Below are 26,910 nucleotides of genomic sequence, written 5' to 3'. Positions count from 1 at the left end.
CTGCTAGGTAAACAAGCGTGAGAGAGAATTTCGCAGAAAAATGAGGAGAGGCGTGTGGAATTCCCACAATGAAATTAAACAAAAGGGACATATTGTATACATGTGATAAACAGAGTGAATTGTAATTATTTTTTCCCTTTGTAGTAGGAGACTAATTCAAATGTTGTTTGAAGATCATTAGGAGATAGATGATCATGACTTCAAGGGATGAGATAAGTGGCAGGATCAGATGAATTCTAAAGAAAGGCTGTTATATTTAATTCCCTATTCATTATTTGCTAGGAGAGTTTGCTTGAAAATACAGGCCGTTTTTTTTTTTTTTATATATATATAATAGAAAGATTTTTTTTTTTTTTTTTTCAGTTTTCCAATCGGTGGTAAATATAGACCTTTTAACAGTATCTCAGTGTTTCTATTATGAAACATTTATTTTAATAAACATTCAACTATGCATAAGAAAGCTCATGGAAAGTAACGATGTGGGGGGAAAACCTCATTACTAGAGAACTGAATAATTAAAATGCAGTTCAGTATTAAGAAAATAACCAGGTTGAGTGCTATGTTTGTTATTACTGTGTTACTTATTATTACACAGCTTAGTTTTTATTAAGGTAAAATAAATATTCAAATTAGTCACTTACTATAATCCTGCAGGTCTGAAGAAGCAAACAAAGCTTTTTCTGCAGCTGTGCAGATGCACGATGTGTTAGTGAAGGCTTGGGCAATGTGGGGTGACTACTTGGAGAATATATTTGTGAAAGAACGTCAGCTGCACTTAGGAGTATCTGCCATTACTTGCTACCTGCATGCATGTCGCCATCAGAATGAGAGCAAATCGAGAAAATACTTAGCAAAGGTAAGACCTAGAAAATGTATTTTTTTTAAAGAAATGGCTATTGTACAGCTGCATAGTAAGAGCCAAGTTGTTCCTTGGTACGTCAGCATTGATGAGGACAGCACAGATGAATAAGATGCAACACATGTTTGGTCTGGTTTACACATATGCTACAACTTTAACTGCTTAATAAGCCTCAGAAAGTAAGTAATACTACCTGGCAATATTTCAGTCTAATTCAGTATGCATCAGTGACTGTATCAGTCCCAGCCCTCCCAGCATAAAGGAGGAGACTATTCTTAGCCCCTCTTCCAATCAGACCAATGAGAGTCCAGATGAAGGGTACTTCCTGTTGGTTAAGATCTTAAAATCAACCTCCCCAATCTGCATAGTTCCTGCTACTACTGCTATTGAGGCACAGGGCAACTACATCAATAATCTTGGACTCCAGCTCTCCAAAATCCATCTTGTACTGTAGGAGTGTTGTAGGGACTAAACTTAGCTCCTCCAGCTGCATTTCCAGTCCACTATGCAAAGAGAAATCTGCACAGGAGATGTCTTGCCCTTGAAAATCATCTTGAATTTGCATTTGTCCGTATTCTATTGTTTAGTAATACCAATTATAAGGGGTTGGTTGTTTTTTTTACCACAGTTATTGAATTAAAACTAGTCAATCTTTCTTTCTTTCTTTCTTTCTTTCTTTCCGTTTATAACATGGCAACCAGCTCTCATTGTGCATGTACGTCTTCACTGTTAAGTGTTTACTTTAACAACCCTCATGGAAAAATCTGAAACTGGTGACAGTCTCTGCTGGGAAATATTCTCCCTTCGTATGCAAAAGTGCAGAAAATATCCTGTAAGAATAATGATGACACATCCAGTGCTTTGGAGAATGTTACTGTTCTCCCAATCCAGTTCTGCAATATAAGACAAAAATTATTAGCAAGAGCTTTGAGTTCTGCTTTTTAATTTAGCTGAATATTTAACAAATGAAAACATAGAATTAACAATACTGAAGATTTTCTCTTTTGAATTTCAACTTCTACACCAACACCTCTTTCTTTTACTTAATTGTAGGGGAATGGCCCTTCTGACTCCACCAGAGGTGGTAACAATATCACTGCTGCCATAATCTAAGCTGTTGTTGAACTTTATTTGTATCATCTAAAAGATTTTAAAACACAATTAACACATCCTTTTCTGCAATATCTTGGGCTTTGTTTTTTATTTTTAGTCCATCAGACAAATACAATTACTATCTTTGTGCCCTGCTGTTAACTAGCAGTGTTATGTTGGCAAATCACCAAATTTTACTTCAGATGTCTTTTTTTCTAATGAAATAACTGGCACTTGGGGTGTTTTTAAAAAAAATTCAAATGCAAACAGCAATGTAGCATTAAGGTTACGTAGTTAAAATCAGAAAAACTCAGAAAATACAAACATTCAGATTCCAGCATTAAAGTTAGCTTAGATGTATAGCTCATTATCTACATTATGAATGGACAAGGGGAAAAAAAACCCCAGAAAATGTGTGCAATACAGCCAAAGTAAAATTGCTATTGTAGTCTTAACTGTTGCGTTTCCTGGTTTGCAATTTTAACTGCACAAACTTAGTATTACATTTACTTGTATGTTTTGCATTTAATTTCCTTTTAAGAAAAAGATGAATTTGCCATCCCCAATAATATTAACCTTTTAAGTTCCAAATTAGGCTTTGAGACTTTCACTGTAAGGAGATGAATGGAATAAGATACTATCTCTGCTGAGACTCTTTGACTGGAGACCATTTTATATGGGTTTATGTTGTTAAAGCTGTATTTTTGCAATGGTAAAAGCTGAATGTTTTCAGAGAGAGCTGAGAATGTACACAGTCTGATAGAAGGAAGCAAAACGGGGATGTTGCTTCCTTTTCTCACCCGCCCTTCCACCGCCCCCCCACCCCGCACCCAGCTTCTACTGTACTTGATGTTACAGTAGTTCATTTCCTTTATTCAGAGTGTCTCTTGTTTCATTGAGTTGCTTCTGGTTTCTATCATGTAAATTCTCTCAGCACAATTCCAGCACAAGCCTCCTGGTGAAACCAAGCTGAGGTAATATCTAGTGATGTCAAAGGGTCCTTCACAGGAGCTGTACTCCTCATAAAGGACTGAGGAGCAAGCTTTTCCTTGTTCTCAAAGCTACAGGATACATTAGCGCACCTTGTTACGTGAGCTTTGGGCTTTCCTCCAAAATTAAACAAAGGAGAGGCATGGCACTGATCATCTAGAATTAGTTCTACAAACTGAATAGTTCCCAGTTTAAAGTATTATGATATTACAGTGAAACAAATATAAGACAAAATTCTCATGTGAAGACTTGCTGATGGCTGAGAGACTTATTTCTAAATGCTGGAAATGTGAACAACCTCAAACTACCAGAGTTTGGCTGGCTGACACCTACAAGGATATTTTCCTTCTGAAAAAGCTACATATAAAATCAAATGAAAAACTGAGCATTTTGATTCAATTTAAATCTTTTACTCGCAAAGATTTAGCTGGAGGTTAGATTCTCCAACCATGATATAAAAAGTGAAATAAATTGAAAGATTAAAATAACTATATTATTTATCACAAATAATGTAAAATATATTAAATATTTTACTTTTCCGTATAAATGGAGACTATATTGCTTCAGAAGACAAATGGAAGAGGAGTTGTTTTCATGCAGTTGTGGAGGGGAGGTAGTTTGCAAGTTGATCTCTTGAAGATGCAGTTGCCACTATGGATGGTTTAACATATCCATAAGCAAAAATGCTTCTATTCAATTAATGCTCTTAGCATGTATTTGCATAAATAAAATCAGCTAATTGATGATTTTGCAGTATGTACCTCCATCTCTTATCTTTATTCATACAGTTGAAGGATTTTTCTGAGGATGTATCATTTTGAAGTTCTTTCTTTTTTTGGAAGTTCTTTGTTCTCTAATATAAAATACAATAGACGTATTTCTTTAATGATTTGTGTGGATTCCACAGACTGTGCAGATTGACTTTTGTAAATGACAGTTTGATAGGTTTTTTTCATTTACTGTAGTTTGCCTTGTATAATATGGTTGGCTATGCAGGGCTTTCTTCTGCTGTAATTTTTTATGGTTAATATTTAGAGACCTATACAGTTATTTATGGGTGAAATATGTAAATTACTAGTGATCAGATTCCATACATCACCTTTTGAAAATGCTTAACGTCGGAAAGGTACAAGTTCAGCTTGAAGCTTCTTTTTTTTTTGCTTTTAGGTTCTCTGGCTTCTGAGTTTTGATGATGATAAGAACACACTAGCAGATGCAGTAGACAAGTACTGTATTGGCGTCCCACCTATCCAATGGCTGGCTTGGATTCCACAGTTGTTAACGTGCTTGGTTGGCTCAGAGGGCAAGCTTCTTCTGAACCTCATTAGTCAGGTAGGGTGGATGTATGGTACAGATGATGATTTCTACTTCTTTGTTGTTCATATTGTGTTTCTGTAAGATTAGGTACTGTAAGTATTTTTAAAGCAAGATGAAGGATTTGTTAAGATTTCAAAATTTCATGGAGTGTACAATTATGAACATGTTTATCCATTTTTTTCCATGTAAGCAGGATATGTTAATTTCAAAGTGAATTTTTAATAAAACAAAGTTAAATAAACTACTATTGCATACCATGTCTGCAACAAAACATTACAACTTTCCCTCTGGAGTTGTACTCCATATTACATTGTTGTGAACATAATTGCCCATGTTTGAAAATGCGCAGTTAAATTATGCATATAATGCAGGATTAGGAATTGGAGAATTGTTCTGGTTTTGCTTTAAAGCGATTTAGAAAACGATATTGTTTTGGTGAGGGGGAGTCGAGGTGGTTTGAAATGCTGGTTAAAAATTAAAAAAATACCTAGCCCTGCAAGAATAATAAGCCTATGTGGAGTTTTATTCAGAGATGGCATTGCCAAATGATTAGAGAAGTGACAGTGAGGTTTGAGGGGTTTAAGCTAATAATCTAAACTGGTGGGTTCAGCTTTCTCAGTGATTTGCTGTATAATTTTGGATAAAGCACTTAAATCCCTGTGTCTCAGTTTACCAATCTGTAAAAGGGGTGTCAAGGGATCTTTTTTTTTTTTTTTCTTGTAGCCTGTCCAGCAATCTTCACAAGAGGGTTGCGTCCATTCTTGTGGCTCTGGATGCAGAACTGAGCTATTGTAGTGCCACCTCACCCTTAATTCCCACCTTAGGAAATGGGCGAAAGCTGTTACTGACACTAGGCTCCTGTTTAGACTAGGAAAAAAAGTGGTTGGGGGAAGGAATGGTTTTGAGGGGTTTTTTTTGTTTTTGTTTTTGGTAAATGTATTAACATGTTTTAGAATGTGATGGTTTAGTGTTTGAAAATGAGTAAGCACTTAATATAGACCAGTTTAAAATATGTTAGCTGTTCATAGTCAAGCATAGGCTTCTTAACCACCTAGGCCCTGTCCTGATGTGTGTTACAATTGTGCTAGCTCAATCAAGTTATCCTAACATCATTGAAAACCCCTTTTAAGATGCAGGCTAATATATGAAGTCATGATAGCTAGCTGTGTTGTAGCCTGGAGCAGCCTAGGCTACAATGTCCCCTCAGTCCCCTGGATGCTGGCAAAGGGGAAAAATCATCCCTTTTCTGATGACTCCCTTTCCATTTTTGCAGTGCTTCCACTCTCTGTATGTTTGCCCTTGACGCAGCCTTTTTTAGGGTACTAACAGAGAATTACTGTGTTTTAAAAAGAAATGTAAGATAGCAGAATTACTATAAAATGGAGATACTCCCCTGCAGCCTTGAGGAAGCAGAATATTTGGGGGCATGCTTCCTGATTTCATTGTACCTTGGTGGTGTGTCTTTCAAAACAAGAGTTCAGCTGTGTACTGAGGATTGATGCATGCACTTCTTGCCTTAGAATAAAACCTATTTCACCAACTTGTTGAGGCTCAGTATTTATAAAGCTCTTTTTAGTAAAATTTTCAAACGTGCTAGGTGATTTAAGACCTCAAGTCCCATTGAAAGTCATTGGGCTTAGGTCCATAAGTCACTTAAATGCTTTTGAAATTTTTTCCTTTTCTGATTATAGGGTGAAAGGTGTTGTTATAAAAGTTTTATGTATTATTGATTTGTGGGCTTAAGGCTGCAGAAGAAATTTAAAAAATGAACTTAATTGGAAATGAGATTTTACCACAGATAAACTTCTCATAAAATCATTTATTCCTGGACTGACTCCATGGAAAGTATATACATCATGTCCGTAATCTCTGTTCAGTTACATATGGACACTTTAAGATTATTTGTACATATCTTGCTCGTTTAAATGTAAGGACAGTATATTTTTAAGAAAAAATATGGCGAGAAACTTTTTTGCCTTATCTTATGCTTGCCTACATCATATGGCCAAGTTAGGTACATTGTTCTGCTCATTTAATGGACACAGAGATTTAAAGGCAAAACCTGCATGTTAATGTGTACTTTTTTTTTCTGTAGAACCCATAAAACCTTTGTTTGGTGAAAGTGGTATCCCTTTACATTAAGTGGCTATTTTTCACATTCAGTGCTGCAATTATGTGGAGTAAGGTTACTCTCTAATGGGCCCAGCTACCACGTGGTATTGGGTTCATTGGGAATTGTGGCCTAATTTAAAGACTAACTGGTGTTGTTATGTCTGGTTTTTCTTCTATTATGAGCATGAGTAAGATCTTTGAGCTGGTCAGGTACTCTTGCATTATGCTGTTTCCAGATTTATTAGGCAATACAATAGTGGGAATCCTAATTCGATATCGCTTACTACAGTGTGCAGAGATGCACCGTGTCATTTCTGTGACCTTACCCTCTTTTTGTTTGGATTTTGTTGTTGCTGAAATGAGCTTTAACGATAAATTCTAAATAAATCAGGGAATTATTGAAATGCACTTGTTTAGCTATATATTTGAGCTCTTGTATATTCTTTATAGATTCTCTTTGTAAACCAGCAAAATACTGAATATTATTTCCTATGTGTTTATATTGAAATAGGTGGGAAGAGTCTATCCCCAGGCTGTCTACTTTCCTATCAGGACTCTCTATTTGACACTGAAGATAGAACAACGAGAGCGTTACAAAAGTGGTGAGTTGTTAGTACTAAAATTCACTGTGCTCAATTGGCAGCTGCAACTTTGTCTCTCCAGTGGGGATTCCCTGACTTCCTGGTAAATCAAGTTCACTAGGAAGGATAGCTATTTATCAAGGCTTAGAGCTAAGGGAATAATTAGTGGTAAACTTGTTTGGGTTTAGCATATGTCTGTGTGCAAATATCTATGAATACCTTACAGTTTTGTTGAATATATTCATTATATTCAGTCCTTTTATACTTATGTGCCCTCATTAGTTTAATATTGGAGAGCTGCACAATCATTCATGGATTTTTATCCTCATAAAACCCTTGTGAGTTACAGAAGTGCTGTTATCCTGAGTTTGCAAATGGGGAACTGAGGCATAGAGATTGAGTCACCTAAAGTCATGCAGGATGTCTGTTAGAGTAATAGCTAGTCCCAGTCCACAATATTAACCAGGAAGCTGTCCTTCCTTTTGGTTAGTTTTGATTGGACGCATAGGTCACATGGCATTCTATTCCCTGTTGGATGAACGGAGTTCTTTAGAATCCGCTTTCGGTGCACATGCTGGTGTTTAAGATAAATGTCTTGCCATATACGCTCTCTACATTTTTACTTTGAATTTAACTTCCTCTGTAAATACTCTCTCAAATTTGTTGTCACACTGTATTTTCAAGGACAAATGAAGCATTACCATATCAAGCAATTCCACAGCACCTAGTTATTCTTTTGGCTCATGTAGTCTCTCAAGAATAGCTCCCAAGAAAACTATTTGAACAACTTAAATCTTTCCTTTTGTTCTAGTTGTTGTTTTGTTGGTTTTGGTTACAAGTGCATTGTTTAGATAATCACCCGTTTCACTTGTGAATCAGTGTATTTAATTTCTGCATACATGTTAAAGGGCAGTATTTAAGTAACATCTTATTTTCCTGGGTGTATAGCTCTACAGAGGGGAAAATGTTCACATACGATAATACTAAAATTACATTTTATTTCTTGATATTAGTTGTATACTGCCTTTTTGTTGGTTTCATTACATTAATTTCCAACAATGGATGCTCTGCATGCGAAATTCTGCCTTAATGATATCCCTGCATGTAAAATGGATAGCTGATCATTTTTCTCTTGACTCTGTCTCATACTTTTTTAACTCCTAAACATTGCTCATAAATAGTGCTCTTAAGTAATATGGTATCATTTGAAGCAGTGTCTCATCATTTAGTAAGTTGCAAGCTCATACCCTGAAATTCACTGATTAATTATAATATCATTCAGTGGTCTTTGTATAAGAAATTAGTTTTAGTAAGAGATGTTCCTTAGGATAAATTTCATATCTGTTGATATTAGATCACCTGTTGCTCCAATTATGAGGTTTCATGAAAGCAGAAAGGAACTGAATATCTTAACTTTTGCCTTTTACTTTAAGAGGAAATGGATTGCTCAAACGAATGCAAAAAGCTTAAAGGTTCAAGTCTTCGCTCATTTTTAAAAAAATGTATGTTTTGCTCTTATCTTTATGAAACAACGAAATACCATTTGCCGCAAAATTATTTTTTAAACAATTTTGATTTAATCTTTTATTTTCCACTGAATTATAGAAAACCAGCTTCAGTTTCCTTTGGAAGCAAATTCAGGACAGTATATTTTTTTGAATACCATGCAATCATCTGTTTCATAGTTGTCTGAAAGTTAACTGCGCTGTTTGGGTTTTGTCCCAGATTCTGGACAACAGCAACCAAGTTCGGTAGGAAATCAATCTCATTCTGCATCAGATCCTGGGCCAATAAGAGCCACTGCACCTATGTGGCGCTGCAGCCGAATTATGCATATGCAGCGAGAACTGCATCCGACGCTTTTGTCCTCTCTGGAAGGCATTGTAGATCAAATGGTCTGGTTCAGAGAGAATTGGCATGAAGAGGTATTTGGACTTCATATAACTATTCAGAATTACTTTCCATGCATAAAAACCAAATCAAATTTAGATGTATAATATGTTTCTAGTCTATTTATTTTTCATATCTGACAGTATTTTCTATAGCATTTGTTTAGTAAACTGCTGCACAATAAATTGGTCTGTTTAAAAAATAACTCTAACAATTCTTCCTTCAGATGTAAGAACTTGTAATTATTTCTATATTTTTAGAAGTGATGTAGATGCTGTGGAAAAAATCTCTCCGAAATAATTAGTGTGATAAATATTTCTTCTAATTGTAGGATTCCAGTTGAATCTTCTATTGCAAGAGACACTTTAAATTCTTGCATTATGTTTCTTTGTGTTTCCCTCTAGATGTGGTGGTTTGTGAAGTAGAATTGGGAGCTACTGCACAAAGTCTAAATTAAATTCGATCTGTGTATTTTGAAAAGTAAATACAGCACATGTAATACACTGGAATCTTGCTTGACCAGATTATCCACTTTAGCGTTTGCCTCCCAAAATGATTGTTTCTTACACCTACTCAGAAAAGATTTAATAACATAGGCTTTAATAAGGTCTCATACTACTAACACTTTATTATTTTATGAAAAAACCCTCATGTTCATTAATGTATTCCAGAATACTGAGAATTTTAAATTACAGTTGTCAAATGAACAAAGTACATTTTGTGATACACTTTATTTGCTACATCTGTATAATTTGCTAATTTTCAGTGGTAAGACTCAATGCTTTAACTCTCAATAGTAGGCCCATATTGAATATGTAATGATTCTTTGCTAAACAGCATCTCAGGCACTACTACAAATGAAGAAAGTTCTTCCGTATTTTGACTTGAGGGCCAGCTCTTGCTTCCAGTGACAGAAATGGAAGCAGAAAGATTCATAAGATTCATAATCTAGATTTAAGTAAAGGACAATTTTACTATTAGAAAATGTATTCTGTTTGCTGTATTCTAGTACTTCATTGCATTGTAGTAGTAGTAGTGTATATTTATCGTCAAATCAAAAGACTTAACAACATATACTTCTTTTTTCTTTTATTAGGTTCTTAGACAGCTGCAGCAAGGCCTGGCAAAGTGCTATTCAGTTGCCTTTGAGAAAAGTGGAGCGGTTTCAGATGCCAAAATCACTCCCCATACACTAAATTTTGTCAAGAAGTTGGTCAGTACCTTTGGAGTGGGACTGGAGAATGTGTCAAATGTCTCCACTATGTTTTCCAGTGCAGCTTCAGAGTCGTTGGCTAGAAGAGCACAGGCTACAGCTCAAGACCCTGTATTTCAGAAATTAAAAGGGCAGTTTACAACAGGTGAGATCTCACAACATATGTTCAAGTTTATTTTAATAATCTGCAATTAAAATATTGTTTGTCCAGTGTTCAGATCCGAAAATAGTCTTTACTCTTCCTTTCTGAGGAACAAACCAAATTTTTATCGTTTGAAAAATTTACAATAGTCTACTGTCTGTCCATTCCTATACTTTTTGGAGTAGTAAAAAATGCATGCAAGAAAATTAGATCACAACACCGCGGAAAGAATGTTTGTAGAATAGTATTTAAATTTTCCATTCTTTCCATAACTGTAGTCCACTTATTCCTGTTTACAAAAATAAGTACATTACAGCACTTCAACAAAGGATTAGCACATTTTGACTGCTTGTATGGTGAATGACAAAACTATCTGGCAGATGAAAACCATTAATAGCTAGATAGTCCTTATTTATACTAAAAGCACACAATGTAAGTCACTTAAATGTAATCGCAATTTTCATCACGAAAGTCCAACAAACAGTATTATGTACAGTTTTCCAAAATTATCAACATCTGGTGAGTAATATTAATTTTGGATAATAGATAATAAAATTCTCTACTCATTCACATAATTGTGTTAGATAAATTGAATCCATAACAATAGCTCTAATAAAAAAGGATCCTTTTGGGAAGTAGCTTATTAAGTATTTCATATTTTATTTGCCCGCAGAATTATTATATTTTATGCGTCTCTGGTGTTGAATTGAAATTGAGTCACTTACCTAAGAAAAGCCTACAAAGTAGTTTTAATGTAACAAACACTCAAAAGTATCAAGGCCACTCAAATGTTGTCTGTATATGTGGCACAGAAGCTTAACATTTCATGGAGGGGGGATTTCATGGCTTTCCTGGTCATGGAAATTGGCTTCTGTTGCAGCGATACTTCCTTGGCTTATCCTGAAAGAAGACTAAAAATCAGATAAAGTGGAATAGTAGAATATCAACTCTTTCAAACAGAAAAATATTAAACCTCTGAATCGGAAAGACATATTTTAATATAGAGCTAAGTTTTCAACTGTTTTTCTAAATCCTATTTTGATAAATTCGTTTTAAAATTTTAGATGTTAATGTTCATAAGTAATTATGGAGCTTGCTGTATTCAAGGTCAGCATGGTTACTGAGTGCTTTATTGAGTTCAGCAGGTAGAGTTAGAGTTATAGTGGTTTTTCAAACATCTTACTGACTATGATGTGAAAATAAGTGATATGTTGAGATTCTTGTGAAAGTAGCTCCCAGTCACAGATATGACCTACATATCTTGTGCACATTATGTATTGCATGATGTACTCTTTGAAGCACAGCAGTTGCATGACAGTACATAATGGAAGTCCTGAACCATATGATTAAATTTAATGGATAAAGGCTACAAGGAAAGGAAACAGTAGTTGAAGCATTTCACATATCCCCAATTGTCTGAAAATTACAGAGAGGCAAAATACAGTTAATGTAGACAAGGATCTCTTATTTTTGAAAACCTTTATTATTTACATATTGCAACAGCCCTTAGGAAACATTTAGTCACTGAAGATATTGGTTTTTATAGTATTTTTTATATTATCTTTAGTCTTTATTAATTTCTCTTGATGCTTTGTTTCCTTCCAGATACAACTTCTGGGAGATGTTAATTTTTTTAGGCTTTAAAGGAGAATAATTATGAAGTTAGACTTGGAATTCTAAGGGTATGTCTACACTACGAGGGTAATTCGATTTTACTTAAATCGAATATGTGGAATCGATATTGCAAAGTCGAACGTGTGTGTCCACACTAAGGACACACTAAGGACAGTAATTCGACTTTGTGAGTCCACACTAACGGGGCGAGCGTCGATATTGGAAGCGGTGCACTGTGGGCAGCTATCCCACAGTTCCCGCAGTCCCCGCTGCCCATCGGAATTCTGGGTCGAGCCGCCAATGCCTTCTGGGTAAAAAAAATTTGTCGTCATCCGTCCGTCACTAACGCCCTCCCTCCCTCCATGAAAGCGCCGGCGGGAAATCAGTTCGCGCACTTTTCTGGTCAGTGACAGCGCGGACGCCACAGCACTGCGATCATGGATCACGCTGCGACCATCGCTGCACTTGTGGCCGTTCTCAACACCTCGCAGCTTATCATACACCTTTCCCTGAGGCAGATGCAGAGAAATCGGGCGAGGAGGCTACGGCACCGCCGTGAGAGCCTGAAGTCGGAGAGTGGCACAGAGCTGTCAGAAACCACGAGCCCCAGCGCCCAGGACATCACGGTGGCAATGGGGCATGTGGATTTTGTTGAACGGCGATTCTGGGCCCGGGAAACAAGCACGGACTGGTGGGACCGTATAGTGCTTCAGGTCTGGGATGAATCCCAGTGGCTGCGAAACTTTCGCATGCGGAAGGGGACTTTCCTCGAACTTTGTGAGTTGCTGTCCCCTGCCCTGAAGCGCAAGGACACCCGCATGCGAGCAGCCCTCACTGTCCAGAAGCGAGTGGCCATAGCCCTCTGGAAGCTTGCAACGCCGGACAGCTACCGGTCAGTCGCGAACCACTTTGGTGTGGGCAAATCTACCGTGGGGGTTGTTGTCATGCAAGTAGCCAAGGCAATCGTGAAGGTACTGCTCCCAAAGGTAGTGACCCTGGGAAACGCGCAGGTCATCATAGATGGCTTTGCCGCGATGGGATTTCCAAACTGCGGAGGGGCTATCGATGGGACTCACATCCCTATCCTGGGACCGGACCACCAGGCCAGCCAGTACATCAATAGAAAGGGCTACTTTTCAATGGTGCTGCAAGCACTGGTGGACCATCGGGGACGGTTTACAAACATCTACGTCGGATGGCCGGGCAAGGTTCATGACGCTCGTGTGTTCAGGAACTCTGGTCTGTTTAGACGGCTGCAGGAAGGTATTTACTTCCCAGACCACAAAATAACTCTTGGGGATGTGGAGATGCCTACAGTCATCCTCGGGGACCCAGCCTACCCGCTAATGCCCTGGCTCATGAAGCCCTATACTGGCGCCCTGGACACAGAAAAAGAACTGTTCAACTACCGTCTCAGCAAGTGCAGAATGGTGGTGGAGTGTGCTTTTGGCCGTCTCAAAGGGAGATGGAGAAGCTTACTCACTCGCTGTGATCTCAGTGAAACCAATATCCCCATCGTTATTGCAGCTTGCTGTGTGCTCCACAATCTATGTGAGAGCAAGGGGGAGACCTTTATGGCGGGGTGGGAGCTAGAGGCAAATAGCCTGGCTGCTGATTACGTCCAGCCAGACAGCCGGGCCATTAGAAGATCCCAGCGGGACGCCCTGTGCATCCGGGAGGCTTTGAAAGCTAGGTTCCTGAGTGAGCAGGGCAACCAGTGACTTTTCAGTTTGTGGACAGAGAAGCTGAACCTGCCCCCGTTTCTTTACCCAGTTCATTTTGACTATCCTCTCCAGTTACATACCCCCTTCACCCCCTTCCCCTTCCCAAAAAATAAAATCATTTCGATTTTGTTAATGAACAGCGTTGTCTGTATTGCTGTTTTCGCGGGAATATTTTAAACCGGGGACGCAGACTGTGGCGGGGGGCGGGTTCAGTGTTCTGATGCAAATGATGCTTCTAAACTCCCGGAATGACAGGCTCCGCACTGGTGGACTGGTTATTTCAATGGAGAACATGAAAAACACCTCCCAGACTGACCAGGGTAACCAGTGACTGCACTGTGTATGTGTCCTGATGCTGGACCTGACACCGCCTCTGTACCCTGCTAAAGGTCACTGTCCTGCCCAATTACCAAGCCCCTTCCCCCCCTCCAGACAGACTCTCCCTCAAAAGAACCTGACTGAAACAGTAATGGACAGAAACAAACATTTTATTGCGAACCAGACATGAAACGTGGGGTGTGAAACTTGGACGGGGGCTTCTGTGAGGTGGGTGGGAAAGGACTTATGAAATTTTGGGGAATGTCAGCCTTCTAGTGCTAGAGCAGTCTGCAGGGGTTGACTGAAAGTTTTAACGGCCCTTGCCGCCCCTCCTTCTTTGGAGTTTGGGTGAGGGTGGTGTGGGACTTGGTGGCGGGTGAGGGCGGTTACAGATAGACTGCAGCGGGGCTCTGTCCTCCTGCCTCCGGTCTTGCAGAACATCCACAAGGCGCCGGAGCGTGTCCGTTTGCTCCCTCATTAGTCCAAGCAGCTTTTCAGTAGCCTGTTGGTCCTCCTGACGCCACCTCTCCTCCCGTTCCATGACTGCTCGGTGCATTTGTGACAAGTTCTCCCTCCACTGTGTCTGCTGGGCTGCCTGGGCTCGGGAGCAGCCCATTAGTTCTGAGAACATGTCTTCACGCGTCTTCTTCTTCCTCCGCCTAATCTGCGCTAGCCTCTGGGAGTGTGCTGACAGGCTGGGTTGGGAGACAGTCGCAGATGTGTCTGTGTGAATTGTGAAAAGGGAGTGAATTCCTGAGACAGATAAATGAAATTGTATACAAAGAACCTAGTCTTTCTCTGTTAACAAGACCATGCACTGCACCTCTCACATGCGCACTCAGGACAAGGTCGAATTTTCGGCCGTCGCCTTCAGTGCCTGTGGACTTGCGGAGGTCTTGGACTGTTCAGAGAACTGTGGCTGGAGACCTGAACTTCTGGAGCGGGCAATAATGGTAAGCCGCAGACTTGTGGCTGCTTAAAACTCCAGCAGTAGCACTGGCCTCCTTTCACATTGAAAGCAATGCCAGTCTCTGCTGCCAGCAATCAGGACAGCATCAACTCTGCCCCTGTCCCACCCCCTCGCGGCTGTCCCAGGGAAAGATCCCTGTATGCTGCCCCTCTCCCTCCACCGCGTGGCTGTAAAGCAGTCCCAATACTAACATTCCCCTCCCTAATTCAAAGCAGGGCGTCATGAGCGACATCACCCTCCTGAGGATCCCGGACACCCAGAGAGAACGCATGCTGTGGGAAAGCATGCAGAAACCGGGGCCGTATGCCGCCATGCTATGTCGGGCCATGATCCCGGAGTACTTGATTGTGGCGTGGAGGGGGCATGTCTGCTACCACGGAGGGCCCACTAAGATCGCCCTACCCCGGAACCTGATCAACAGGCTTGAGCTCTACCTCCACGAGACCTACGAGGAGTTCTCCTACGAGGATTTCTCGTCGATCCCCGGCCACATTGACCGGATTTTCGCGTAGGTGCACTGGGACTATGGAGTGGAGCGTCTTGGGCCTGGGAATCATGGAGTAACGGACATTGTGAAAATTTTTTAAAACACTTGTGACTAAATTGAGAAGAGCCCAAGACAGAGAAATCATGAAAACCCATTTGTTACCTTTGTAAATATTCCTGTTTTGTACCTGATTATTTTTTTACTAGTTTACAGAACTTTTATAAATGTACATTGTTAATAGTATAAATATGACCGTTCTGTTTTAAATAAATGTTTACATGTTTACAGCACTTACTGCTTGATCCTTCCCCTGATTCTGTGTCCGGGGTAAGGGATGGGGACGGTTGGTACGGGATCTCGGTAAGGGTGATGAAGAGCTCCTGGCTGTCGGGGAAATCAGCGGTGCCAGCGCTGTCGACTGCCTCGTCCTCCTCATCTCCTTCTTCATCTTCCCCGTCCGCTGTCATGTCCGACGAGGAACCGGCCGCGGACATGATCCCATCCTCGGAGTCCACGGTCAGGGGTGGGGTAGTGGTGGCGGCCGCTCCCAGGATGGAATGCAGTGCCTCGTAGAAACGGGATGTGTGGGGCTGGGATCCGGAGCGTCCGTTAGCCTCTTTTGTTTTTTGGTAGCCTTGTCTCAGCTCCTTGATTTTCACGCGGCACTGCGTTGCATCCCGGCTGTAGCCTCTCTCTGCCATGGCTTTGGAGATCTTCTCGTAGATCTTAGCATTCCTTCTTTTGGAGCGCAGCTCTGAAAGCACGGACTCATCGCCCCACACTGCGATGAGATCCAAGACTTCCCGATCAGTCCATGCTGGGGCCCTCTTTCTATTAGATTGCACGGCCATCTCTGCTGGAGAGCTCTGCATAGTTGCCACTGCTGCTGAGCTCCCCTCGATGTCCAAAGAGGAACTGAGATTCAAACTGCCCAGACAGGAAAATGAAAATGAATTCAAATTTTCCCGGGGGTGTGGCTGGTCAGAGCATCCGAGCTCGGACTGCTGTCCAGAGCGTCAACAGAGTGGTGCACTGTGGGATAGCTCCCGGAGCTATTACCGTCGATTTCCATCCACACCTAGCCTAATTCGATATGGCCATGTCGAATTTAGCGCTAATCCTCTCGTTGGGGAGGATTACAGAAATCGATTTAAAGAGAGCTTTATGTCGAACTAAATGGCTTCCTGGTGTGGACGGGTGCAGGGTTAATTCGATATAACGGCGCTAAAGTCGACATAAAAGCCTAGTGTAGACCAGGCCTAAGAGAAACATAGAAGGGAGTAGTTACTTTAAAAAAACAAACAAACATAACCCCCCAACCTCCTAGAAAAAGGATTGTAAGACTAATTATTTTGTAGTGTCCATCTTTGATATGAAAATACCTTATATTGATAACACTTTCATTTTATTCTCTGTATATTTTCTTTGCATAATTTCAAGGTTTATTAATGGCATATTTAAAGTTTCTAGCTTTGTTATCCTGTTAGACTTTTACAAAAATTATATGCATCAGCGTTTAAACAAACCTAAAGGGAGAATTTTTTTCTGGAGCTATTTAATGAAATAAAGAACATTTTAAAGTAATCAAGATACAAAGTGTTTCTCTTAAATTTCAGGTTAAGAATAAGCAATTTGCCTGATTTTTTTTTTTTTCCTTGCAGACTTCAAAATTTATTTTTCAATTATGATTAAGCGTAAATGATTACAGGATTAAAATAGTTATTTTAGTTAGTGCTAGATTAGATTATGCTTTAATCTATTAAATTTGGGGTTTCATTCAGAATTGAAGTGTGAAAAAATAGATGAAATTAAATTGGTGAATATGCTTGCTTTGTGGAGTCTTCTATAATTTAATTTATTATGCAGAAAATGAAATTAGGTTTGTGATTAATTTGCAGTAGTGGTGGAAACTACATTATCAAATTAATAGAAACGTAATTACTTTACTGGACATAGTAAATGTATTAACATTTTTGGACAAAAATTAGTAGATCATGCCTACCTTTCCTTATGTGCTTTGGGCCTGTTCATTCTGAGTCAATGGGGTCCGCCTTCTGTCTCACTTAGAAGTGACCATGTTTGTATTTATAATTCTTAACATCTATTGTATTTACTTGATGTGTAGATATTTACATCTGTTTTCCAAGTCTTCTGTGACGTGTATATTAGTTAAGAATCTATCTAAAGGTAAACTGTGTTCCCTCCAGTTATTCCTAGGTTAATATCGATAGATAGAAATAGTTTCAAAAGACATATGCAAATAATGTATTGTGGTTCCATAACCTCTTCTTCCAACCGTTGAGATGCATCTTTCTTCCTGCAAATACAAAAAGGAGCTCAAATACCTCCAGGAGGCTCCAGGGATTGGCCATACCCTTTCCACACTCATTCTAAAATTTCTATCTACAGCCAAGCAAATGGAGTTCAGCTTATTTTCCTTCTTATCTGTTACCATCCCCGCTTTTAAAGCCAAATTTAAGTTCCAATAGTTCCCCGCTCTATAATTTTGCCAGAATTTTTGATGGGATGGTTTTGTAACTTGCCCAACATAGTACAGTTGGCTAAACAGAGCCAAGGCAAAGAGGTAGCCCATCTTTGAAGAAATCTCTCAGAGGTCATAGAAAGAGTATTGTTGCAATTATCCTTAGCTTGGGCGGATGGATGTTGAGTCTGGAACAATCCTATTAAATACAAGCTGATGGTGAACGACATCTCTCACCTTCTGGTTAATAGGAGCAGTAGAACTGGTTCACCCCGAAAAAAGCTGTTTCTTCTAGTATATATTGCTGTGGGTGCTCCATTGTAGGATGTGTGTGTACCTGAATGCAGTCAGTTGGAGATTTGACTCAACCGTGTCTGTGGGTCTATGCCTGCACACTATACAACCTTGTGCTCCAAAGCAAGAAGGAGAAGATCTGCTGTTGCTCCAGTTTCTTCTCAATGCCTGTGGCTCAAGACAGAGCAACTGTGTCCGCTGCTTCCTAGAAGACTTTCCCATTTGTTTGTTTATTTTCTTTTCTCAATATTTAGTTTTCTTTTCCTTTTCCTTCCACAAGTCTGTGCGTTAGGGGGATTCCTACCCAGGACTGATTCCTTGACCTTCCTCTTCTGCCAAACTTCTGGGGTATGCCCAAGGTCCCTGGATTCAAATCGGTGCTAGACCTGCAACAGATTTTTCTCCTGAAGTGATGGGCATTCTAGTTGTCTCGAGTGTCTCAAACTCTCATTCCATCCAAGTGCAAAATTTGCATGAGGTTTAAGAGAAAGTCTCATCCTCCATTCAGACCCAGACCATCTCCATCTGACAGTATGGCTATTGAGAGGGTGATGTTAATTGCACTTGGTTTGTCCTTCAAAGAGATTGTGGCTCTACAGACTTCCAGATGGATTTCATGTCTGGTCTACATCTCATCTTGTCACAGTTAAACTCCATGGGGTCAAGAAAACAACAGAAACCCCAGAGTTTTCTTCAGTATGGACAAGGGACTTCACTTCAGAACCATAGCATGACAGGTGTCGCCATAGTCCGTGTCCCACATGCTGAGTCCTCTGGCCCTTTTGTTGAAAATCCTCAAGTCTTAAGATCTCTCAGAAGAATCAGGCTGGCTAGACCCTATGGTCAGACTAATCTTTCCTAAGTGGGGTCTGGTGTTGGCGCCCTCACTGCAAATATCTATTGTTCTGTTCCATTCCCCTTTTTTTATTACCCTGACCTACTACTGTGGCATCTGAGCACCTTCTATCTCAGTTGTTTCTGCAAGCCATATTCACATCCAGGGAACTCAGGCTCCATGCTCCGGTTATCATGAATCTTTCATCTCTGCTAAAAGACGGTCAAAATAGATCAGAGTGATTGTCATGTACTGGTAGGTGTCAGCCATTTGGGAATGACAGACCAGGCTCAACTAGGTCTGAGACACCTTCCAGAGCATGCATTCTTGCTGTCTCCCATATTTAATTATGCAAAGGTATTACTTGGAATTCTGCGTTCTCCATACCATTACTCCTTTGATTTGGCATCTAGATTTGATGCCCAGCTTGGGAGAGTAGTGTTGCAGTCGCTTTAATATTTCTCAAATCTTTCTCACCTGGTGGGTCACTGCTGTTTGTCAGAGGAGGGGATGCATATAGGTAATTCTCAAAAGAGAAAGTTAGTTATTTTAGTAGTTGGTTTATTGAGATAATTGTCTGTATATGTCCATACGCTGCATCCACCTTCCCCACTTCTTCAGATTAGTTGGGTAAGGATTTTTGAATTACTGGAAAGAACCAAAGTGTGTGCAGGATTACACCCTGATTGTATATCTTTGGACTCCGTTATGAGTAACGATAAGATTTTGTCACAGAGGTCACAGATTGTGTCTTTCAGAGACCTATGTGTCGTCATTCCCATCCACATTATTTTTAATAAAAGTCAAAGACAAGTGGTTGCGGGCGTCTGTTAATTTTAGTTTATTGCCCATGATCTGTGTGTGACTTTTACTAAAAATAATTGTGACAAAATCTTACCCACACAGCCTCTTTTCTCATTACTAAGATTAAGTCCTTCTTATGGCTGCATGCTGGGGATTCTTACCTTGCCTGTCTGGACAAACTTCTCCTATTGTGTAATTGTGATAACTTGTTATTTTTATCCTAGTAATTGTAAAAACAGTGTTTGCTGTGATCCGGAAGTATTGATTCAGATAGGCACATGTGTTCAATAAAATGTTGGTGTTATCTATGGGTAATTCCACATTTTTCAGTATTTTCCTGATACTCTCTACATTTGACTGTGGTTTCTTCATTGAATTGGTAAATCTTGAACTAATTCAAGGAGCAAGACTTAGCTTTTAGTAGTGGTTGAAATAGATAAATAAAACAACATCTGTCTAAATTAAGCTGTCTGCAAAGCAAAGTACAAAAGTCTTTCACCATAGTGAAGCCAGTGATATTTCTCCTCCCCTTCTTACTGCTGAAGTTACTTATTTTCTTCTCAAATGGGCTCTGTGTGGTGCCCATGTGACATGGATGAAAAACATTCATTAATTGAGCTCATTCTCTGTCATTCCCATCTGCTATTGAGAAACAAAACAAAAAAATCTAAAATAGGCATTTTCACCAAACTGGAGTGTATTCCTATAGTGAAATAAATAACTTGGTGTAAAAATAAATTAACACTGTAGCATATTTTTACCATGTTGGTTATTTGCATGTCATTAGAATACTGTAGTTGTAATTTGGGGACAGTTTGCTGCACTTCATGGAGTTACAGAAAGAAATAATGCGGACCTATTGTCACTTTTTCATAAACTGATTTACTCATATTGCTCACTAGAGGGTAGACTTGGAATTATAATCAGATCTTTTTATCATATTTGTAGTTATCAGAGTTGTGCTGCATATACTATATAAAAACAGAAAAAGGACTGTCAGTTTAACTACAGTAATAGTTTTTAGAGCAGGGGTAGGCAACCTATGGCACGCATGCCAAAGGCGGCGCACAAACTGATTTTCAGTGGCACTCACGCTGCCCGGGGCCTGGCCACTGGTCCGGGGGGCTCTGCATTTCAATTTAATTTTAAATGAAGCTTCTTAAACATTTTAAAAACCTTATTTACTTTACATACAACAATAGTTTAGTTATATATTATAGACTTAGAGAAAGAGACCTTCTTAAAATGTTAGTGTATTACTGGCACGCGAAACCTTAAATCAGAGTGAATAAATGAAGACTCGGCATACCACTTCTGAAAGGTTGCTGACCCCTGTTTTAGAGTCTAGCAGAATTATTCTTAATGTCTCTAACCTGGAAACTGTATGTGTCCTTTATGAGTTTTTCCTATGTTTTGAAAGAAACTTAAATTAATATGTAAGTCTTGTTTTAATATAGGACATTCTCACGCCAGAATATTTAGTGTTTCAGCATTGTTGTGGATACCAATGCTGCTCTGAAAATAATTTTGGAGCAGGTGCTGCTATAAAGCCAGCAGAGTGTAAAACACCATTATATGTTGATACAAAGAAAATAAACTTCTTTTAAATTAATTTGATGTAAAAAAAAAATCAGAATAGAAAAAGATAAATCCTGTCACGATTTTAAAAAAAATCTCAAAATTAGCAGTATCATAAGGAAGATATTAAAATTATATCATCTGTGTGTGTGTGTGTGTGTGTGTGTGTGTGTGTGTGTGAGAGAGAGAGAGAGAGAGAGGTATGCTGTGTATATATAATGTGTGAGTATATAGTGGTTACCCTTCAAAAAGCCAAGAGATTTATGGCAACTGTCAGGTTTTTAGGAGGTGATTATTGTGCATGCATGTATGCATTTCCTACACTCTTTGTCTGTGTCTCTCTCTCACACACTGAATTGTGGCTAAAAGTGAATAGGACCAGTTTGTTTTATTGTGCATGCAAAAGATACACCCACAAAAACATGGTGTATTTAGGTTCTGTAAAATTTATTTGTAGAGGAAGTTACCAGATTTGTGAATAAAATGCAGCTTTTTGTGACCCCTCTTTTTGTGGTTGTGGTTGAAAATTTGACCTCTAGTGTGTTTGTAATTACCGTAGGGCACATGTAAGTATTTAATTGTTAGTGCACTATAGATGGATGTTCACAACAGATTTTTGTGATCCAATTTCTCTTTCCTCTCAGCTTTTACACTCACAATTACTTTAACTTATTTCTCTCAAATGCTTAATAGTTATATTGGAGACCTAGAAAAATATTTTACATATGTAACAGACTGCATAGTAGTTTCTGTGTTCTGGATGTACTGTGTCATCTCTGAGATGAACAGATAATTTTCCCTAGCATTCTACTTGTATTGAGCCATATTGGAGATTTCACATGCAGAAATTGTTCTACTATAACTGTGAATCTTATACCGGCTATGAGGAAATGTGCAGTGCATTTCTAACACAGTAAAGCTAAGGAAGACATTGCTTGCTTTGACAAATTGATCAATGGTAAATATTACGCAATTTTCAGAGTTTAATATGCAGTAATTGGGTTTTACACTATTGTCAGTTTTTATCTTGTAAATTCTGTTCTCTATGCTCTCATCCCATGTTCACCACTGTGGTACCTGAGCACCTACCAATAGTTTGCAATAGCCATTTTGGTCCCAGGATATGAGAGAGACAAGATAGCAGATACCAGATGTTGGTAGAAGGCACAAGCTTTTGAGATACACAGAACTCTTCTTCAGTTCTGGGGAAAGAAAAAGACGGAGGTAAATACAAGCTGGGACAGATTGTTAAGCATAAAACAGAGGTGTTAACAGATCTCTCTTCCTTGAATGGTCCCTATGTGCTAACTACTTATGCTAAACAATCTCCATCTTGCATTTAGCTTTGATGCTCGGAGTACTTTTCCCAGACCCGAAGAAGAAGAGCTCTGTGTGGCTCGAAATTTTGTGTCTATCACCAACAGAAGTTGGTCCAATAAAAGATACTAAGTCACCCAGCTTGTGTCTCTAGTATCCTGGGATTGACATGGCTACGATTACAATTACACAGGCCAGATAAGGGGTGATCGCTTTGTGAAAGTTGTTTGCACGTGGGTGATAGGAGTTTTTGTCTTTTATCATTTGTGTGTGTGAGTTCATTAAAGAGTGTAGTATTTGTCTGGTTTCACCCACATACTTGTTGTTGGGGCAGTGGATGAAGTACATTCACCACATGTTGTGATAAGCACATGTAGGACCCATGTATCTTGAAAGGTGTGTTGTGTGTGATATTGATCATACGAACAGTGGAGATACGTTTGCAGGTTCTGCTTCTGTTGTTCTGGCAGGGTCTAGTGCCCCCTTGACTTGATCTATCCTGGTCTGTGGGGAGGTTGCTTCTGATGATGCGGTTAGGTGGTTGTTTGAAGGTTGGTTGTGACACACCAGATTTACCTGCTACTCTTAATTTCATATTTTCAAACCCCTTATGCATAACAACTGACCCTCAATTACCCACTTCATTTCTAGTGCCCGCTTATAACATGTGTTATCCCTTATGCTTAACAATCTGTTCTGACTTGTATTAGCTCAGACAAGGTTGATGAGGCAATATCTTTTATTGGACCAGAAACAAGCTTTTGAGCTTTTTTGTATTTAGCTCAGACATTCTGATTTCCTTCCCCAGACCTGAAGAAGAGCTCTGTTTAGCACAAAAGCTTGTACCTTCCACCAACAGAAGTTGGTCCAATAGAAAATGTTACCTCACCTACCTTGTGTCTCACCTACCAGTAATGCATTTGGCACATGGTTCTGTCTTTCTTCCTCTCTGCAGGGGGAAAATTCTGTGTGGATTTAAACTATTTTTATTTTCACTTTAATTTTTAAAATATATTTTTATTTAAGCTGTGCTGTGTGCTCTTATTTGTGAGAGCAAGGTCAAGATGAGTGTGTTGCACTCAGAACAGGAAGTGCTGGGATTTATGGTGGTTCTTAGATCCTGCAGGATTTTGTTCTACAGTCTCAGATCAACCCTCGAGAAAGCACTATCTCCTGCACAACCACACGTTACCCTTTTAGTAGATGCTTCCAGTTGTGGACCCCAGTTCTCATGTAGGCAACTGTTCAGCTGTCCCAGCCCAGATTATTAAGTATCTTGAAGATAAGGATGGAGATCTTGAATTTGACATGATATTCTATAGAGTGCCACTATAGCAAGCAGAGGACAAGTTTGATATTCTTCAACCTGAGTTGTAAAGAAGAGCTGCTCCGTTCTGTCCTAACTGAAGTTTCCTGAGCGTTGATCGTGCCCAGGTAGACTGGATTGTGGTAATCCAATCAGGACGTAACAAAGGCATGTACTATTGAGGCCAGGTCACCACTTAGGATGGACACTTATCTAGCCAGCCATAGATAGCAGAATGCATTGTTTGCATATGTGAGAGTATAGCATCAGTGAGAATCCAGAACCATTCCTAAATTGCACTAGTTTGACTAATTATGGGTTATGTATCTTCAACTAGAGCAGACAGCACGTAGCTGCAAATTCTCTTTAAACTGGAGTAATCTCTCTGTTGTTTGGATTCAGCTTCAACCAGCTATTCATCCTTGAGCTGATCTTGGACAAGCACTAGGCTAGCTTGGAAACGCTGGAGTTGTGAAGGATGAACAGAGCTGTTTGTTTGCATGTTGTTGGCATTTCTGTTCAGGATGTCTTGTCCATTCTCCTAGGTGTTTCATACAAATATTGAACACCGAAAAGAGTAAAAGGAAATGTATTTTTCTATTCTGAGCTGTAAGAAATAAAAATAATTGTTTTCAATAGCAGACAGCAATTTTACTACTTTGTTTTGGAATTACTTCCGACTTTCAAGATTACTCCCCAGTTGGTGCTCTTTCATCTCATTTTAAAAAAAACAGTATGTATACTCAGATACAGAATAAAATAGAGCTAAGATCTCTTTTGTCCTATCTAATACCACTTAATTTCATTTTAAGTCAAAAGGAAGCTCACATTACTAGATAGAGGAGGAAGAGCTGAAGCTTATTTTCCAATCTATGTGATTTGATCTAATCCATACCACATGCATTCCATTATATCTGAATTGGTGAACTATATAAAACCAAATAAAGACTGTTAATCAGTAACAGTATTCAGAGCTTTCACAGTATTATTTCTAATGTCCCCATGATCATGAAGCAGTAAGGTATTAGGATAATCTATATAGGCAAAAGAGCTGGGAAAACAAATGGATTTGTGTAGAGCTTTGTGCAGGAGGAGGACGCAACCTAGCCTGGTGGATTAAGTCATCTAGTGTACAGTTTATTCCATATTGGTTGTAATGATCAGATTCCAAAATCAAACTTCATACAGAGATGAAATACCCAACAGAACCTGTGCAACTAAATGTAGCATACCTGTGTGCACCATGGAATTATGTGTGTGTTTGTACTGCTGTAGCACTTAAATCCCTAGCCCAGTTGTGCTATGCATTCTACTCAGATGTAACAAAGATGGTCTGATCCCTTTCACGAGTAGTTTCATCTCCCATTCTGTCTCCTCAAAATTAATCTGAACATACTAGCTTTTTTCTTTGTGTTTGGTATTCATCATTTGCTTTTAGTAACCACTCACGTGTTTTATACACTGACTTGCTTGGTAAGGTAATGTTTTTTGTGTTACTTTTCCAGTATATGTAAATAACCATTTTCCTCCATGTTACCACTCTAGATCTATTTTAATGCATAATGGTGTGCTGTACATGGTGCATCTAAAAATGTTTTGCTTGAGGGCACAAAGATGAAAGAACAACTTTTAAAATGCCAACTTCAGATATCTGATAGTTAAATATACTGTACAGCATTCAGAATGATAATATTTTTTGAAAAAAATTTCTTTTAGACTTTGACTTCAGTGTACCAGGCTCCATGAAACTTCACAATCTTATTTCTAAACTGAAGAAGTGGATCAAAATCCTAGAGGCAAAAACTAAGCAGCTTCCAAAGTTCTTCCTCATAGAGGAAAAGTGTCGTTTTCTAAGTAATTTCTCAGCTCAAACAGCAGAAGTGGAGATTCCTGGAGAGTTCCTTATGCCAAAGCCAACACATTATTACATCAAAATTGCAAGGTAAACTACCATTGGGTAAAAGGTAGATGTAACTGAAAAAATAAAGATTTAAAAAAAAAAAAAATCCCCTTCCCCCACTTCTTGTGATGCAGTATCAATCCCAGTTACAGAAATGCACTTTATTTGTCTGTCTCTGTATTGAAATGACGTAATGAAATATCTAATGGCATGTTTCATTCTTATGTCTTAACATAATACAGTTCTAATTTTAGATTCATGTGGTAGTTTTTCAGGTCTTACTGGGAAATTAGGGAGGAGGAGAATATTTTAAGGTCATTGTAATCTACTTTACTTTAGTGTAAATCCAGAGTATTTCTGCTAACTTCTAGAGTCAGTAGAGGTATTCTGGTTTTTCATCAGTGTTGTGGTTATCAGAATCTGGCCAAGAAAATAGAAAAAAAATAGAAAAAAGCTTCATTCTTAAATGTAGAAAAGACAAAGATGAAAACTTTCTTCATAACCATGTATTTTTTTTTAACAGAATGCAAATCTTTGCTGAGCTGTATTAGAAATTTAGCTTATAATAAGGTTGCATCTCGTTTTAAAGAAGTCATAGTTGAGCGTTGGTTTTGCTCAGGAGCTAACAAGGTGTCTTTGTACCTCTAAATACGGCATTTCTATTTTTTTTTGCTTTCATCTCAGAGGACAGAAATAAAGCTTTAGACTTTGAAAGCTCAGGTGCTTTTATCTGTTCCTTTTCTTGATAGATTTATGCCCAGAGTGGAGATAGTACAGAAGCACAACACTGCAGCCAGAAGACTCTATATCCGAGGCCATAATGGAAAGATTTACCCATACCTAGTAATGAATGATGCTTGCCTGACAGAGTCTCGCAGAGAAGAACGAGTATTACAGCTCCTTCGCCTTTTGAACCCCTGCTTAGAGAAAAGAAAAGAAACCACAAAGAGGCATTTATTTTTCACAGGTACAGTAAGAGCAGGTTTTAGATAATTCTTTGTGTCTATGAAAATCATGTTCCTTAAAGTGACTTAAGAAGATCTAATTATTTAAACTAAAATTGTAAATATGTGCGACATCAAATT

The 26,910-nt window shown here is 39.0% G+C and overlaps 1 protein-coding gene across 3 annotated transcripts in view; it reads left to right on the top strand.

The window, feature by feature from the left end:
- Nucleotides 1–26,910, top strand: part of TRRAP (transformation/transcription domain associated protein) — a 156,547-nt gene that overhangs the window by 115,006 nt on the left and 14,631 nt on the right. For all 3 annotated transcript variants that reach the window (XM_026650611.1, XM_026650609.1, XM_024208476.2), the window contains 7 exons: nucleotides 655–856; nucleotides 4,109–4,273; nucleotides 6,882–6,972; nucleotides 8,677–8,876; nucleotides 9,938–10,199; nucleotides 25,642–25,867; nucleotides 26,575–26,792. In XM_026650611.1, coding sequence (XP_026506396.1) covers nucleotides 655–856; nucleotides 4,109–4,273; nucleotides 6,882–6,972; nucleotides 8,677–8,876; nucleotides 9,938–10,199; nucleotides 25,642–25,867; nucleotides 26,575–26,792 — 1,364 coding nt within the window. The remainder of the gene's footprint in view (nucleotides 1–654; nucleotides 857–4,108; nucleotides 4,274–6,881; nucleotides 6,973–8,676; nucleotides 8,877–9,937; nucleotides 10,200–25,641; nucleotides 25,868–26,574; nucleotides 26,793–26,910) is intronic.

Source organism: Terrapene carolina, unplaced genomic scaffold (assembly GCF_002925995.2).
Source record: "Terrapene carolina triunguis isolate 2854851 unplaced genomic scaffold, T_m_triunguis-2.0 Scaffold93, whole genome shotgun sequence".
NCBI classification, from domain to species: Eukaryota; Metazoa; Chordata; order Testudines; family Emydidae; genus Terrapene; species Terrapene triunguis.
Note: the sequence above shows the minus strand (reverse complement) of the source record. Positions and strands in the feature narration are given on the sequence as shown.